General features: G+C 37.2%; 1 protein-coding gene across 3 annotated transcripts in view; it reads right to left on the bottom strand.

Annotated features, from left to right (window-relative positions):
* LRRC28 (leucine rich repeat containing 28) overlaps positions 1-15,351 on the bottom strand; it is a 157,364-nt gene that overhangs the window by 122,397 nt on the left and 19,616 nt on the right. For all 3 annotated transcript variants that reach the window (XM_028122821.2, XM_028122819.2, XM_028122820.2), the window contains exon 3: positions 12,648-12,688. In XM_028122821.2, the coding sequence (XP_027978622.1) occupies positions 12,648-12,688 (41 nt within the window). The remainder of the gene's footprint in view (positions 1-12,647; positions 12,689-15,351) is intronic.

The raw sequence follows: 15,351 nt of genomic DNA, 5'->3' as shown, positions 1-15,351 counted from the left end.
GAAGCAAACTGTGAACTGTGGTACATAAATGGGATCCCAAACAAAGTATGTAAGTCTCACTGACTTATGGAGACACAAGTCAGAATTCAGGGAAACTGAGGCAGCTGGAAGTTGTGGGGCAGTGGGCTGGAGTTCTGGAGGAGAGGATGCTACAGGAAAAAAAAAAACCTTTAAAAATTTAAGTAAGGATACTTTGACTCATTGCTGAATTCTAAAATGTAGCCTAGGCAAAAAGTGACGGAAAACCTATCAGCTGGGGGGTCCACAGAGCTCACACAGGGCTGGAGGCATTTAAGTTCTGAGCAGCAAGTGTACCAAGTCCCTGTTGATTATTTGGCACGTTCAAATCAGATCCTATAAAGGCCATGCCCTAGTTACAGGGCTAAACTACCCCTAAAAGGTTACTCCAGACCTGTCCTAATGAAATGTAAACACAAGCCATGAAAGGATCAAACTAAATTGCAAATAACCTCATGCCAGAATAAGGCACAAGAAAAAGAAAGAAAACAGTCTAGAGATCAGCAATGTAAAACTTGTAAGGTCCAGTGTCCAATCAAAAAGTATTAGACATGCCAATAAATCATGAAAATGTGACCAATAACCATGATTTAAGAGTCAACACCAGTGGATCCAGTAGAACAGAGACAATAAAATCAGCAAACAAGGACATAAAAACAACTATAAAAAGTATATTCAGGCATTTAAAGCAAAATATGAACATTGCCAGAGAAGTGTTGAGGTATGAAGAAGAACCAAACAGAACTTCTAGAGATCAAAAATAAAATGAACAAAGTGAAAGCTTCACTAGATGGGGTTAACAGCAAATTAGACACTGAAGACAGAGAAATACAATCTGTCCATGCTGAAGCACAGAGAAGAAAAAAAGACTGAAAAGAATGTCGGTGATTAGGCGAAAATGTTAATCTAACAAACATGTAAGAGTCCTGGAAACAGGGACCAGAGAGAGGAGTATAGAAATAAATATCTGAAGAAATAATGTCCAAAAATTGCTAAATTTGATGAAAACTATAAAGACAAACCCAAGAAGCTCAATGAATGTCAAGCATAAGAAAAAAGAAAACCACAACAAGGTATATCAAAATCAAATCCCTGAAAAACAGTGTAAAAATAAAAATCTTCAAAGTAGCCTAAGGAAAAAAAATACATTACATGCACAGGAACAAATATAAGAACGACAGCAGATGCCGCTTCAGAAACAATACAAGCCAGAAGATAATGAACATCATAAAAGTGCTGAAAGAAAAAAAAAGTCATCAAGAATTCCAATTTCAGGGCGCCTGGGTGGCTCAGTTGGTTAAGCGACTGCCTTCGGCTCAGGTCATGATCCTGGAGTCCCGGGATCGAGTCCCACATCGGGCTCCCTGCTCAGCAGGGAGTCTGCTTCTCCCTCTGACCTTCCCCCATCTCATGTGCTCTCTCTCTCTCACTCTCTCTCTCAAATATATAAATAAAAATCTTTAAAAAAAAAAAAAGAATTCTAATTTCAGAAGACCTAAACAAAACTTCAAAACTATGAAGATGAATGTAAAACAAAAACTATAAGACTTTCAGGGAAAAAACTATTATGAGATTTTTCTCACAGGAGAAAACCTTCAGGGCCTAAGGCTAGACCAGGAGTTCTTAGAATTGACACTAAAAACATGATACATAAAAGCAAAAATCGATAAGCTGGACCTCATCAAAAGGTAAAACTTTTGCTCTGCAAAAGAATATAAAGAAGATGAAAAGCCAAATTACACATCGGGAGAAAATATTTGTAAACAAAATATACAACAAAGAGCTGGTTTCTATAATATTTAAAAACTCTTAAAACTAAAAATAAATCCAAAAAGAATATGAGCAACAGACACATGTTACTGAAGAAAAGATACAGATAACCAATAAATACTTGAAAAGATGTTCAGTATCTTTAACCACTAGAGAAAAATAAATGACAGCCACAATGAGAAATGAGAACAAGCACATCTTGCTGGGGGAGAATGTAAAAAGGTGCAGCCAACCTGGAAAATTATTTGGCAATTTCTTAGGAAACTACAAATCCAGAGCAAAAGTGAAAGAATAAGGACCTCCAAAAATTCTTTTACATAAAATCAACAAGAATATTGGCAAAAATGGTAAGAAGCTTATGTACAAAACTCTGGAAATTAACCAAAGTGAGAGAGGGAGGGTTAATTTAAGAAAAATGGCAAAATCTCAATAAGCGCAGTGACCTGTGAACTTTGGGGCATCTTCACTTCCTCTAATTCTATCCCTCACTCTCCAGCTCTGCAGAAGCATGGAAAGAAAAAAAAAAAAAAGCAAAACCAAACAAACCAACAAAAAACCTAGCTCCCAATCAAAGTGAAAAGCAGCAGCCTGGCTAACATCTGAAGGGACAGAACCAGGGTAGAGCTCACTCCGAGAACTGTCATCATTTGACTTGTTTCATGGTTCCCTGGAAGACCACACTTGCTATACTATTTTTAATTGGATCTGACTAGAAACTTGCCGTTTACCCAGGTGAAACAAATTATGGGCAATTGTTTAACTTCACAGCCACCCGAGCCAATAGATAACAGCTGGAGCAAACAAGAGACAACCAAAAACTTTAAATGGAAAAGTTGGGTAAGATGTCAATAGGAGCTCTGAAAGCTCTGGCATATTTCTGGAAATAAGAAGGTCTAAGGCAGGTCCAGAAATGTGCAAGTGCACAGGAAAGTGTTGAAAAGACCCTAAGCAATCACCTCTGCTGAACTGGAGGCTCCTACATAAGCAAGCGAAGGCTAAGGCAAAGTTATCAAATGCCAGGCTGAGAGGTGGAGGCCTACCGCCACACAAAAATAAAGCTCCTCAGGAAAGACTGGGAGACTTACTGGATTCAGGCAGCTAAGGAAATCTCTACCTAATCATTAGTTGACCACTAAGGTAACTGAGAAGATACTTAAAAAATAATAATAATAAAGAAAAAAGAAAAGGAAAAGAAAGGAGAGAACTCTTTCAACTCATTCTATGAGGCCAATATTACCTTGATACCAAAACCAAAGACATCACAAGAAGACCACAGACCAATTTCCCTTAAGAATACAGAAGCAGGGGTGCCTGGGTGGCTCAGTTGGTTGGGCGACTGCCTTCGGCTCAGGTCATGATCCCGGAGTTCCGGGATCGAGTCCCGCATCGGGCTCCCTGCTTGGCGAGGAGCCTGCTTCTCCCTCTGACCCTCCCCCCTCTCATGTACTCTCTCTCTCATTCTGGCTCTCTCAAATAAATAAATCTTTAAAAAAAAAAAAAAAGAATACAGAAGCAGGGCACCTGAGTGGCTCAGTTGGTTAAGCGACTGCCTTTGGCTCAGGTCATGATCCTGGAGTCCTAGGATCGAGTCCCATATCGGGCTCCCTGCTTGGCAGGTAATCTGCTTCTCCCTCTGACCCTCCCCCCTCTCATGCTCTCTCTCTCTCTCAAATAAATTAAATAAAATCTTAAAAAAAAAAACAGAAGCAAAATTCCTCAACAATATACTAGTAAGTCAAATGTAGCAACACATAAAAAGGATTATATTCCACGACCAAATGGGATTTACCCCCACTGATGCAAGGTTGGTTCCTTCAACATAGAAACATCAATCAATGTAATACACCATATTAACAGAATAAAGAAAAAAAATGTATCATCATCAATAGATGAAAAAAAGACCATTTGACAAAATCAAACACCCTTTTGTGTGAAAAACACTCAAGAAGCAAGCAGTAGAAGGGAATTTCCTCAATTACATAGAGGGTACCTATGAAAAATCTAAAGCTATCATCATACTGAATGGCAAAAGACCAAAAGCTTTTCCCTTAACATTAGGCAGGAGCAACACAAAGATATCTGGTCTCACCACATTTATTCAACATTCTATGTTATAGCGAAGGAAATTAAGCAAGAAAAAGAAATAACAGGGATACTGATTGGAAAGTAAGAAATAAAGCTACTGGGGTGCCTGGGTGGCTCAGTCAGTTAAGCATCTGCCTTCGGCTCAGGTCATGATTTCAGGGTCCTGGGATTGAGCCTCAGGTCAGGCTCCCTGTTCACAGGGAAACTGCTTCTCCCTCCTCTCCCTGCTCATGCTCTCTCTCTCAAATAAATAAAATCTTAAAGAAAGAAAGCTATCTTCATTGACAGATGACATGATCTTGTATATGGAAAATCCTAAGGAATCCGCCAACAACAACAAAAAAAAGAGTTAATAAATGAGTTCAGCAAGATTGAACAATAAAAGACCAACATACAAAAATCACTTGCATTTTTATATACTAGACAATGAGTAATTCTAACATGAATTAAGAAAATCATTCTATGTATAATAAAATCAAAAAGAATAAATACTAAGGAATAAATTTAACAAAAGAAATTCAAGATTTTTACACTGAAAAGTATTCAATGTTCAAACAAAAGAATGTTGAAAGAAACTGAAGACCTAAATAGAAAGACATCTCACATTCACAGATTAGAAGATATAATATTATTAAGATGGCAACACTACATACTGATCTAAACATTCAATGCAATCGCTATCATCAATTGCAGATGACTTTTTTCTTTAATAACTTGACAAGCATATGGAAATGCAAGGGACGAAGAGCTAAAACAATTTTGAAAAACAGGAATAATGCTGGAATCACACTTCTCAATTTCAAAACTTACGATGAAGCTACAGTAATCAAGCTTGTGTACTACTGGCAAAAAGACATATAGATCAATGGAATAAAATTGAGAATCCAGAAATCTGCCCACATGTCCATGGCCAGATGATTTTTGACAAAGGTGCTGAAACAATTCAATGGAGAAAGAGTATCCTTTTCAATGATTGTGCTAAGATATTTGGACCTGCACACGCAAAACAGAAGTTAGGCCTTTATATTGCAGCATATGCAAAAATTAACTCAAAATGGATCAAAGACCTAAATGCAAGAGCTAAAATTATACAACCTGAGTAAGAAAAAGTTAAATTAAATCTTCATGATGATAGATTAAAAACAGCTTCTTAGATATGATACCAGAACACAAGCTGCCAGATAAAAAATTATCAAGAAAGTGAAAAGATAAACCACAGAATGGGAGAAAATATTTGAAAAGCATGTACCTGATAAAGTATCAAATATATAAAGCATTCAAGTGTATAAATTATATATCTCAAATATATAAAGCTATCTCAAATATATAAAACAAATATCTAAAGCACTCAAAGAACTCTTAGAACTCAATAAAAAGACAAATATTATAATTTTAAAATGGACAACAGATTTGAATAGACATTTCTCCAAACAAATAAACAAATAGCCAGTAAATCCATGAAAAGACATCATTAATCAGAAAAATATAAATCAAAACTATGGTACCAATTCACACCTACTAGGATGACTGTAATCAAAAGGAGCGATAATAACAAATGTTGATGAGGATGTGGAGAAATTAGGATCCTCATATATTGTTTGTGGAACTGTAAAATGATGCAGCTTTGGAAAACAGTTTGGCAGTTCCAAAAGGTTAAACAGTTAGCACTGCAATTCCACTCCTAGGTATAAACCCTAAAGAACTGAAAATATATGTTCATACATAAACTCCTACATGAATGTTCACACCTGCATTCACACTTGCCAAAATGTGTGAAAACTGAAATGTCTTATCAACTAGAGACTGGATAAACAAAACATGGTATAGCCATGCAATGGAACATTACACATCCATAAAAAATAATGAATTCTGAAACATGCTAGGACATAGATGAAGCCTGAAAACATGCAATGTTAAAGCAGCAAGACCTAAAAAGCCACATATTGTATGATTCCATTTACATGAAATGTCCTGGACAGCATAACCATAGAAATAGAAAGCAGATCACTGGTCACCAAGGAGTTATTAGGGATTGAAGGAAGAGAGGAATGAATGCTAAATGGGTTTCTTTTGAGGTGATGAAAATGTTCCAGAATTAGATAGTACTAATGGTTGCTTAACCTTATGATTATACTAAACACCACTGAATTGTATACTTAGAAGGGCGAATTTTATAGTATGTGAATTATATCTCAACAACAACAAAATGAAACATGTAATTACCATATGACTCAGCAACTGCTGTCTTAGTCATTTATCTCAGAGAAATGAAAACTTACTCCCCCCAAAAAATGTATACAAATGCACCAAGCAGCATTATTTATTACAGATAAAAACAAAACCGCCAATATGTCCTTCAATGGGTAAACGACTGAAGAATCTGCATTTCATCCATACCATGAAATAGAATTCAGCAACAAAATAATAAAATGATAGAGATGGAGAACAGAGTAGTAGCTGCCAAGGTTTGGGGGACAGGAAATGTGATTATAGAAGGGTAGCTCAAGCAATCCTTGCAGTGATGAAAGTACTCTCTCCACCTTGACTATGGTAGTGATTACACAAATCTACACACATGATAAAACTGCACAGAAAACACACACACACACACACACACACACACACGAGTACACAGAAAATGATGAACACCGAGTAAGATAACACCAGGGTCAATTTTCTGGTGCTGACCTTGTACTATGTTTATGTAAGACGTGAACAGTGCTGGAAACTAGAAAGGTACACAGGATCTTTCTGTATTATTTCTTACAATTACATGTGGATCCAACACTATCTCAAAGTAAAAAATCTCATTAAAAAAAGATGGAGAAATAAAGGCTTTATTCAGGTAAACCAAATCTGAGAGAGTAATATCGGAATTAATATAAAACAACTTTTCTTATTTGATAACTTCTCTCATTTTAAATTTCTTTAAATTAACAATCTAAATTCAAAATTAAAATGACTTCTGCCACTTATCAGTTTAGTCTGTCAGCTCCAAATCTACCTTCTTTGCCTGCTAGTGCTGGATCCTGACAACCCGTCTCCTTTGTCAACTGGCCTAATGTTAGGTTGTCAAAAGAGGGCACTGGAGTGACGCTGCCAGATGACAGACGCAGGAAGGCCCTCCCTTCTGGGGCCAGCTCCCCTTCAATTGTTTATTTAGCACAGGGGCCAAGGCCCAGAAGCACTCACCTCAGCAGCCCTCTTGGAAAACCTCAAGCCACATTCTCAAACTATGAACTCCCCACCCAGCTCTGTAGCAGTTCTTGGTGGCACAGTCAGGCCACACTCTCCCCCATCCAGCAATGTACCACAACAGACCAGCTTCAACTAGCCTCAGGCAATGGTCTTACCACCCTGTGGCCACTTCTGTGGTAGTTCTGCTCACACTTCAGGCAACTGTCTCCCCACTAGCCAGGCTGCTTCTACAGATCAGCTCAGACTACCAAAACCTTCCTGCAACAGTGAGCTGGTATCACAGAGCAGCTCCAGCCTAAATCATCTGGCAGGCTCCTTCACCACCAGCAGGCTGTATGTTTTTGTGGCAACCAGACCTCCACTGAAGAGGTCTAAATATCAACCTAGGGGATGGAGCTCTCCTAAGTCACTAGTCCTTTCATTACCTACTTTCCGTCAGCCCAAAAGTAATACCTGCTTTTTGTACTACTAATTCTGAATACCATAGAGTCCTCTTATCTTCTTTTAGTAGCTAATAACATTTTACTAGTCAGCAATTCTTTATATTAATTTTCCCTGTTTAAGCTACAGATACGGTTCCTATCTCCTAACTGGACCCTGACTGGCATACACATGATAAGTACATATATATGTATACTGACAGATACCTACAAACACACACATGCATAAGATGTACAATAGCACGAAGAATGAAGTACTGATGTAAGGTTCCTATGTTACATGTGAAGTGGTATATTATGTGAAGGTAGACTGTAACAGGCTAAAGAAGCACAATATAAACCTTAAAACATTGAAATAGTTAATAAGCCAATAGTGGTAGTAAAATGGGATCCTACATAACACTAAAATAATTTTAAAGAAAGAAAGAGGGAAAAAATAAACAACAGCTGAGACAAATAGAACACAAGTTGTAAGATGGTTGACTTAAACTCAATCATAACAGTAATCACATTAAATGGAACATGATCTAAACACTCCAGTTAAACAGCTGAGATTGTGAGATTGGTCAAAAATCAAAGAACCAACTAATGATGACTTCAAGAAACCCACTTGAATTATAAAGACACAGAGCGGTTAAAAGAAAAGAATGCAAGTTCCAATTCAGTACAGCAGAATATACTCCTACTGGACTGATCCTTTGGCAGATAACTACTAAAATGCTAAAGAACACACACACACGCACACACACACGACTCTACACTGCAGAGTAAACAAAAACAAGCCAATTCTGGTGAAGAGTCTAAACTTAGAAGAAGGAATGGCACTGGGTGAGTTTGAGTTTTGTTTTGTTTTTTAAAGAGATTTAGTTTAAGGCAGGGTACAGTTACCATGCAAAGCAGCTAAAATTCTGATAGAAAACTTCAGTCTTACTAGCCTAAAGAACAGGAAGACAGAGTTCAGGGCAACCACAACCTGGCAAATAAAGGGAAAATACCACAAAAAAAGAGCCAGGGAAGGGGAACCCCAAATTCTATTTCTAAACTTTGCCTAAATCAATGGCAATCCCAGAACCATGCAAATATAGAAAAAACTCCAGCTAAAGGTAAAAGAAGTGCACTGTGATTTCAACTGCCCTCCAGGAAACATTTACTGCTTAAGTCAAACCAGGTAAATTGCCTGCTAAGCAAAAATATCAACACCCTTTGAACGTATATAACAGATTCCAGTCTCCAAAACACAACATTCCCAACTGTCAGGATATAATCTAAAGTTATTCAACATATGAAAACACAAAAAAATGTGATCCATTAACAACAACAAACAATAGATATCAAGCTCAAGATGACCAAGATGTTGGGATCAGCAGACAAGAAATTTTTATGTAGTTATTACAGCTATACCTAGTGATCTAAAGTAAAATATGCCTGTAATGTAAAGATGGGAAATTTAGGTAGGAAGGAAAAAAGGGAGGGAGGTAGGAAGGATGGAGAGATGAATGAACGAACAAACAAAAGAAAGATCTAAAATTGAAAAAAGTTACTGATAAAGCTGAATAACAAAATATGACAAAGGAAAGAGTTTATGAACTTGAAGAAAGATCAATATAAATGATCTTATCTAAAACGCAAAGAGAAGGGGCACCTGGGTGGCTCAGTCAGTTAAGCGTCTGCCTTTGGCTCAGGTCATGATCCCAGAGTCCTGGGATCAAGCCCCACATCAAGCAGGGAGCCTGCTTCTCCCTCTGCCCCTCTCCACCTCCCCCCCGACACTGCTTGTGCTCTCTCTCTCTCTCTTCTTTTAAAATCTTAAAAGAAAATAAAATGCAGAGAGAAAAAAAGACTAAGGAAACATGAACAGTGCCTTAGAGGAACACAGGACATCAGCAGATGTGTAAACGGTGCCCAGGAAGGAGAAAGGGAATAGTGCATAAAAAATATTCAAAGAAATAATGGTTGAAGATATTCAAATTTGGGAAAAGACATAAATTCACAGATTCAAGAAGCTCAGCAAACTCCAACATAAATACAAACAAAATTATACTGAGGTATATCATAGTTAAATTTCTGAAAACCAAAAAAGAAAATCTTGAAAGTAGCCATAGAAAAATGATATATTAACACATGTGGAAAATGATTAAAATCCCCCTAATTTATTATATATAATATACATAACACAGAATTATACATTATTTTTTCATTTATATTATATAACTTATTTATAACAAATATATTTACGTATTGTTATTTCTTATGTAAAACAAATGTTATATATAATTAATTACATATATATTATATAAAAATACTTTTAAAGCGCTCAAAGAAAAACACTGTCAAGTGTGAATGCAACCACCACTGTATACATAATACAGTCTGGAGTATTACTTTGCAGTCTTCTTCATCTTCATGATTGTTTCACTTTTTTGCCTGAAGGCCTCAAGAATTTTTTTCTTTAAAGTCTGAAAAAGGCTTTGAATAAATTCCACATCCATTACTAATAAAAAATTCTTGAGAAAGTAGGAATTAATGGTGTGGTAGGTAGCCTCCAAGATGGTCCCCACTGATCTCCACTACCTGGCATTTAAGCCCTTGGGTAGTAGCCTCTCCTTAGGTGTGGGCTGGGCCTACTGACTTGTTTCTAATGAACAGAATATAGTAAAAGTGATGGGATGTCACTTTCATGATTAGATTAAAAAGAGACTGTGGATCCTGTCTTGCATACCCTCTCTTGCTCTTTTTTTCCTTGCACTGATGGAAGCCAGCTGCCATGTTGGGAACGACACTACAGAGAGGCCAATGGCAAGGAAGTAAGGGAGTCAGTCCTCTGGCCAACAGCCAGCAAGGAACTGAGTCAACCTTCAGACCAACAACCTGAGATTAACTGAATCTTGCCAACAACGACATAAGTAAACAAAGAGGACACTTCTTTAGTTGAGCCTTTAGGGAAAACAGCAGCTCTGCGCAACAACCTTGATTGCAAGCCTTGAAAGAGACATTGAGGCCAAGACACCCAGCTAAGCCAAGTCCCGATTCTAGATCTTCAGAAAATATGAGATAATAAGTATTTATTCTTTTAAGCACCCCTACCCACAGTTTAAGCCACTATATTACGGATAATTTGTTAAGCAGCAATAGATTAATACAAATGGGTATTTACTTAACACAATAGAATACATATACATTAATTGTAAAGCCAGTATCTTTCTTATGGGGCAACCCTGGAGGCATTCCCACTAAGGTCAGAAAGAAACAAGGATGCCCACTGTCTCAAGTTTAACTTCACACTGTTCTGGAAGGACTAGCCAATGCGATCAGACTAGAGGAAATAATTAAAGGCATAAGGTTTAGAAAAAAAGAAACATTATATTTTCAGAAGAGAGTATACCTGAAAGACCCTGAGGAATCAACCATACAACTAACTCAAATAATAAGATTTCAGCAAAGTAGCAAGATATAAAGTTAACACATGAAAACAAACAGTGCTCATATATTCAAAAATAACCACTTAAAAGAGGTAACAGGTAGGAAAATTCATTTACACTAGCAAAAAACATATATAAATGTTTAGGAATAAACTTTAGAAATGTTCAAAACCTGTATGAAGGAAACTGTAAAGAACCTATAAAAACAAAAAGTAGACTTAAAATAATGTTAAGACCTCTTTCTTCTTGAAAATATACACTGACGAATTTAGAGGTAAAAAAAAAAACCAACATGATGCATGCAACACTCTCAAAAGCTTCAAAAAATACACACATATATATACACATATATAAAAAGAATGAAATTAAAAACTTGATAAAGCAGTGGGGTAGAAAAATTACCAAAGATATTTAAATCAGACAAATCTGTACAGTAGTTTAAAACACTGGGTGGGGGAGAGAGAGATTTGGATAATTTAAATATGCAATGTACATTAGATGATATTACTGAACTCATACTACTTTTTTTTTTTAAGAGAGAGAGAAAGAGAGAGTATGAGCAGGGGGAGGGGCAAAGGGAGAGAGAGAATCTTAAGCAGGCTCCACGTCCGGTGTGGAGCCCTACACGGGGCTCGATCTCACGACCCTGAGATCATGACCTGAGCCAAACCAAGAGTAGGATGCTTAACCGACGGAGCCACTCAGGTGCCCCTGAATTAATATTAATGTGTGATAATATTAGAATTATGTGCAAGACTGCCCTTATTCTTGGGAGATATATACTGATATATTTAGGGGTAAAGTATCATAATGTCTGAAATTTGTGTGTGTGTGTGTGTGTGTGTGCACGGGAGAGGACTGGAAAGGGAAGGAGGGAGGAAGATGAGAGCAGACAGAAAGAGAAAGCAAATGTGTCAAAATGTTAACTGTTAAATTTAGATGAAGCATATATGGGTATTCATTGTCTTATGCTCTCAACTTTTCTGTTAGTTTGAAATTTTTCAAAATAAAAGGATGGGGGGGAGTGGAAATGACAAACTCCCAGCTTAAAGATGGAGGTGTAATGTTAGTTTTCCTTCCTTTACCTTTTGAAAATCATGCCAAATAATAAAGAGAACAAGAAATGGCAAAGCAAACTCCTCCTTCAACAAAATTAGGAGGGAGCTGGAAAGAAGGGAAAGATTCTAAATATCCTCCTTAGAGGGAAATCAATAGATACTTAAAGTTGATGCACTAAAAAACAAAGGTGTAAACATATTATTTAGCATTATGGAGGTGATCATCAAAAGAACTAAAAAACAAATGAGGTATGGAGGACACAGGGAAGTAGGTTTTCACTCTTTACGTTAACGCTTTTAAACACTGTTGAACTGTTTATATCAAGTAACAAATATAGTAGTAGTAACAGCAATAAACTTTTCCAATTACACTGACTGTCCAGAAGGATTTTGTGACCAAGAGGCTGCACCGAGAAAAAAATGTATCTTTCATAGTTTTAAAAAGTTTATCTTTACTACCTTAAGGTGAGATATTTAAAACACAAATTTAAATGGTAAAATACTTTAAAATATTATTGGGTTTAGCAGAACTACCTACATGAACACTATGACCATGATACCAAAAAATAATACATTAAAATGATATATCCTATTATTTCAAATAACTTAAAATTATTTTCATTCTTGTTTTTTTAAAAAATTTGAATAAACAGACTCACAGTTCCACAAGGTTTGGAAGCTTCTGAGCAAGGTTTTCTGGCTGAAAATTAAAAACTCAGAATTAAATTTTATTTTTGAAAAATGTATAAACATTTCTAATGAGCTTAAACACAAAGTACTATCTTTGGGGGGGGTTGTAAATTTGGAGAAAATAATGCAAAAATAATAAAGCAGCAGGTCTGGGTTTTATGCTTACATAGCTCATACTATAATTTAAACCTATACATTTGAACATTTAAAAATCAATCTCTCTCGGAAAAACCAGAAACCTTGTATTCCACCACAGTCATGGAAGAAACTAGACTGTTCTTAACAGACACAGAGGGAAGAAAGCCATCTGACAATGGAGCCAGATAATGGAGTGACACAGCCAACAGAACATCAATGATCATTGGCAACCACCAGAAGCAAAGAGAAAGGAAGGAACAGATTCTCTCTCTCAGAGCCCTGAGAGGGAACCCACCCTGCCCACACCTTGATTTTGGACTTCCGGCCCCCAGAATTGTGAGAGAATAAATTTCTGTTTTAAGCCACCTAGCCTGTGTCATTTGGTAAAGCAGCCCTAGAAAACTAACACTCACCCCCCCCAAACTCGCAAATCACGTGCCTCGGAAAAAAATAAGGGAAATCCCCAGGTGCCAGAAACCAAGACCTAACTAAGCTCAGGGTAACCAGAGTAAGCTGGAGCTCATGATCCAGAGGAGTGGCAGACCCTGCCACAGGTCCTAAGGGGTGTGGTATGGCAGGGATAGGAAACAGGCCATTGGGAAGACAGATTGGGACGAATCTAGGTGCCTTACAAGATTGAGTTTTGGAAGGACTGGCCCTTCCATGTAAAGATCAGAAATTCCACTCACAGACTGCAAGCAGGTCTCTGCTGAAGGCACTGGGTAAAAGGAAAAGCCTCCTACAAGTAACTGAAAGCCTCTCCCCTCTCTCTCTCGCTCATGTGTGCGTGCATACGGGCACACACACACAGTTCAAATTTACACAAAGACAGGAGTTGCTGAGACTAGAGGAGCATACTGAGTCAGGAGTAATATATATATATATATATATACACTTACATATTTTTTTAAAAAGTATATGTATATATATTTTATTCTACACTCAAACATACTGTAGCGTAGGCTAGATATCAACAACAAAGAATCAGGAATAGTTTTTTAGTAGTAATTAGGTGTGGCTTGAGTCCTGAAAGACAAATTTTCAGAGGGTGCTGTGGGGCAGGGAGGAAGAGTTCCCGTTAGCTTTCTAAGCACGAGAAGCAACAGAAAAGGTGAGAGAGGGAGGTATGTCTGGGAAATTGCAAATACAATCTCTTCTGCTTTAATTCCCTAATAGTACTTCTCAACAGATCTTTCATTTTCAAAAATCTTGCCATAAAAACAATTGTGTTAGAGGCACCTGGATGGCTCCGTCGGTTAAGCGTCCAGCTCTTGATTTCAGCTCGGGTCAAGATCTCAGGGTTGTGAGATAGAGCCCTGTGTAGGGCTCGGTGGGCATGGAGCCTGCTTAAGGTTCTCACTCTCTTTCTCTCTCTCCCTCTCTCTGCCCCACCCACCTCTAAAAAAGTCGTGTTAATGGAAAAACAAAAGTGAAAGACTAGACAGTTTTATATTTGTAAGAAAGTAAATTTTCATACAGAAACTTAGTAACAATGATTATCATTAGGGAAAGGACTAGGGTTGCTATTTTCCATCTACTTTAGTATAATTTGAATTTTTAATGGTAAGCATGTTATGTCTCATATAATTGAAAAACATTACATTAAAAATTAAAAAATGTAGTACCCACAGCATGAACTGCTCCATAATTGAGTAATCAATCATAATTTATCCAATTTGGGCTATAAACACTCAGTAAGAGAAATACCATTAATTTGTTATGTCTGGGCCATAGGGTACGAAGGTCTATAATGATTTTGCAGAGAGTGGCATGGAAAACATCATTAGAGCTTATATCTTATACTATGGGAAAACTTTTTAAAAAAATTCTGAACACAATAAAAATCCACTGTTTATTTTAAACAAGGAAATGACATCACTAATTTCAGTTGATATACTGATGTATTTAAATACATCACAACAGCATCCAAAGCTGCTTATATATACATATACCCTTGTCCTTTTGATAGCCAAATACTGAATACAAATATTGTTATGAAGACAAAGAAGCATTTACTGAGTACTCATTTTTTATAAAATCACTTGTATTTCATTTTCAAATGCTGATTCTTTTTTGTTTTATATATATATATATTAAAATTTCATTTATTTATTTGACAGAGAGAGACACAGCGAGAGAGGGAGCACAAGCAGGGGGAGTGGGGGAGGGAGAAGCAGGCTTCCCGCGGAGCAGGGAGCCAGATGCGGGGCTCGCTCCCAGGACCCTGGGATCATGACCTGAGCCCAAGGCAGCTGCCTAACCGACTGAGCCACCCAGGTGCCCCTGTTTTATATGTTTTGATATTAATATATGCAATGAGATCCTTCACAACAAGTCTTTCCTCATATGTTACTCTTTGATCTGTCCAAATCCTCAAAATGTTTCTTTTAGTATTGGTATCTCCTCTATTAAGGAGAATATGCACTTCCATTTATGGACATACATACAAAGCTTCCTAGGCAAACTAGGCAGCTGAGGATGGGGGAATATGGGGGGGGGTTCAATAAAAGGTTTAATATAATAACAGCTGTTTCT

This window comes from Eumetopias jubatus, unplaced genomic scaffold (genome assembly GCF_037043125.1).
Source record: "Eumetopias jubatus isolate StellerSeaLion01/CBP00866 unplaced genomic scaffold, mEumJub1_p1.0 scaffold_7, whole genome shotgun sequence".
In the NCBI taxonomy this organism is placed as follows: domain Eukaryota; kingdom Metazoa; phylum Chordata; class Mammalia; order Carnivora; family Otariidae; genus Eumetopias; species Eumetopias jubatus.
Note: the sequence above shows the minus strand (reverse complement) of the source record. Positions and strands in the feature narration are given on the sequence as shown.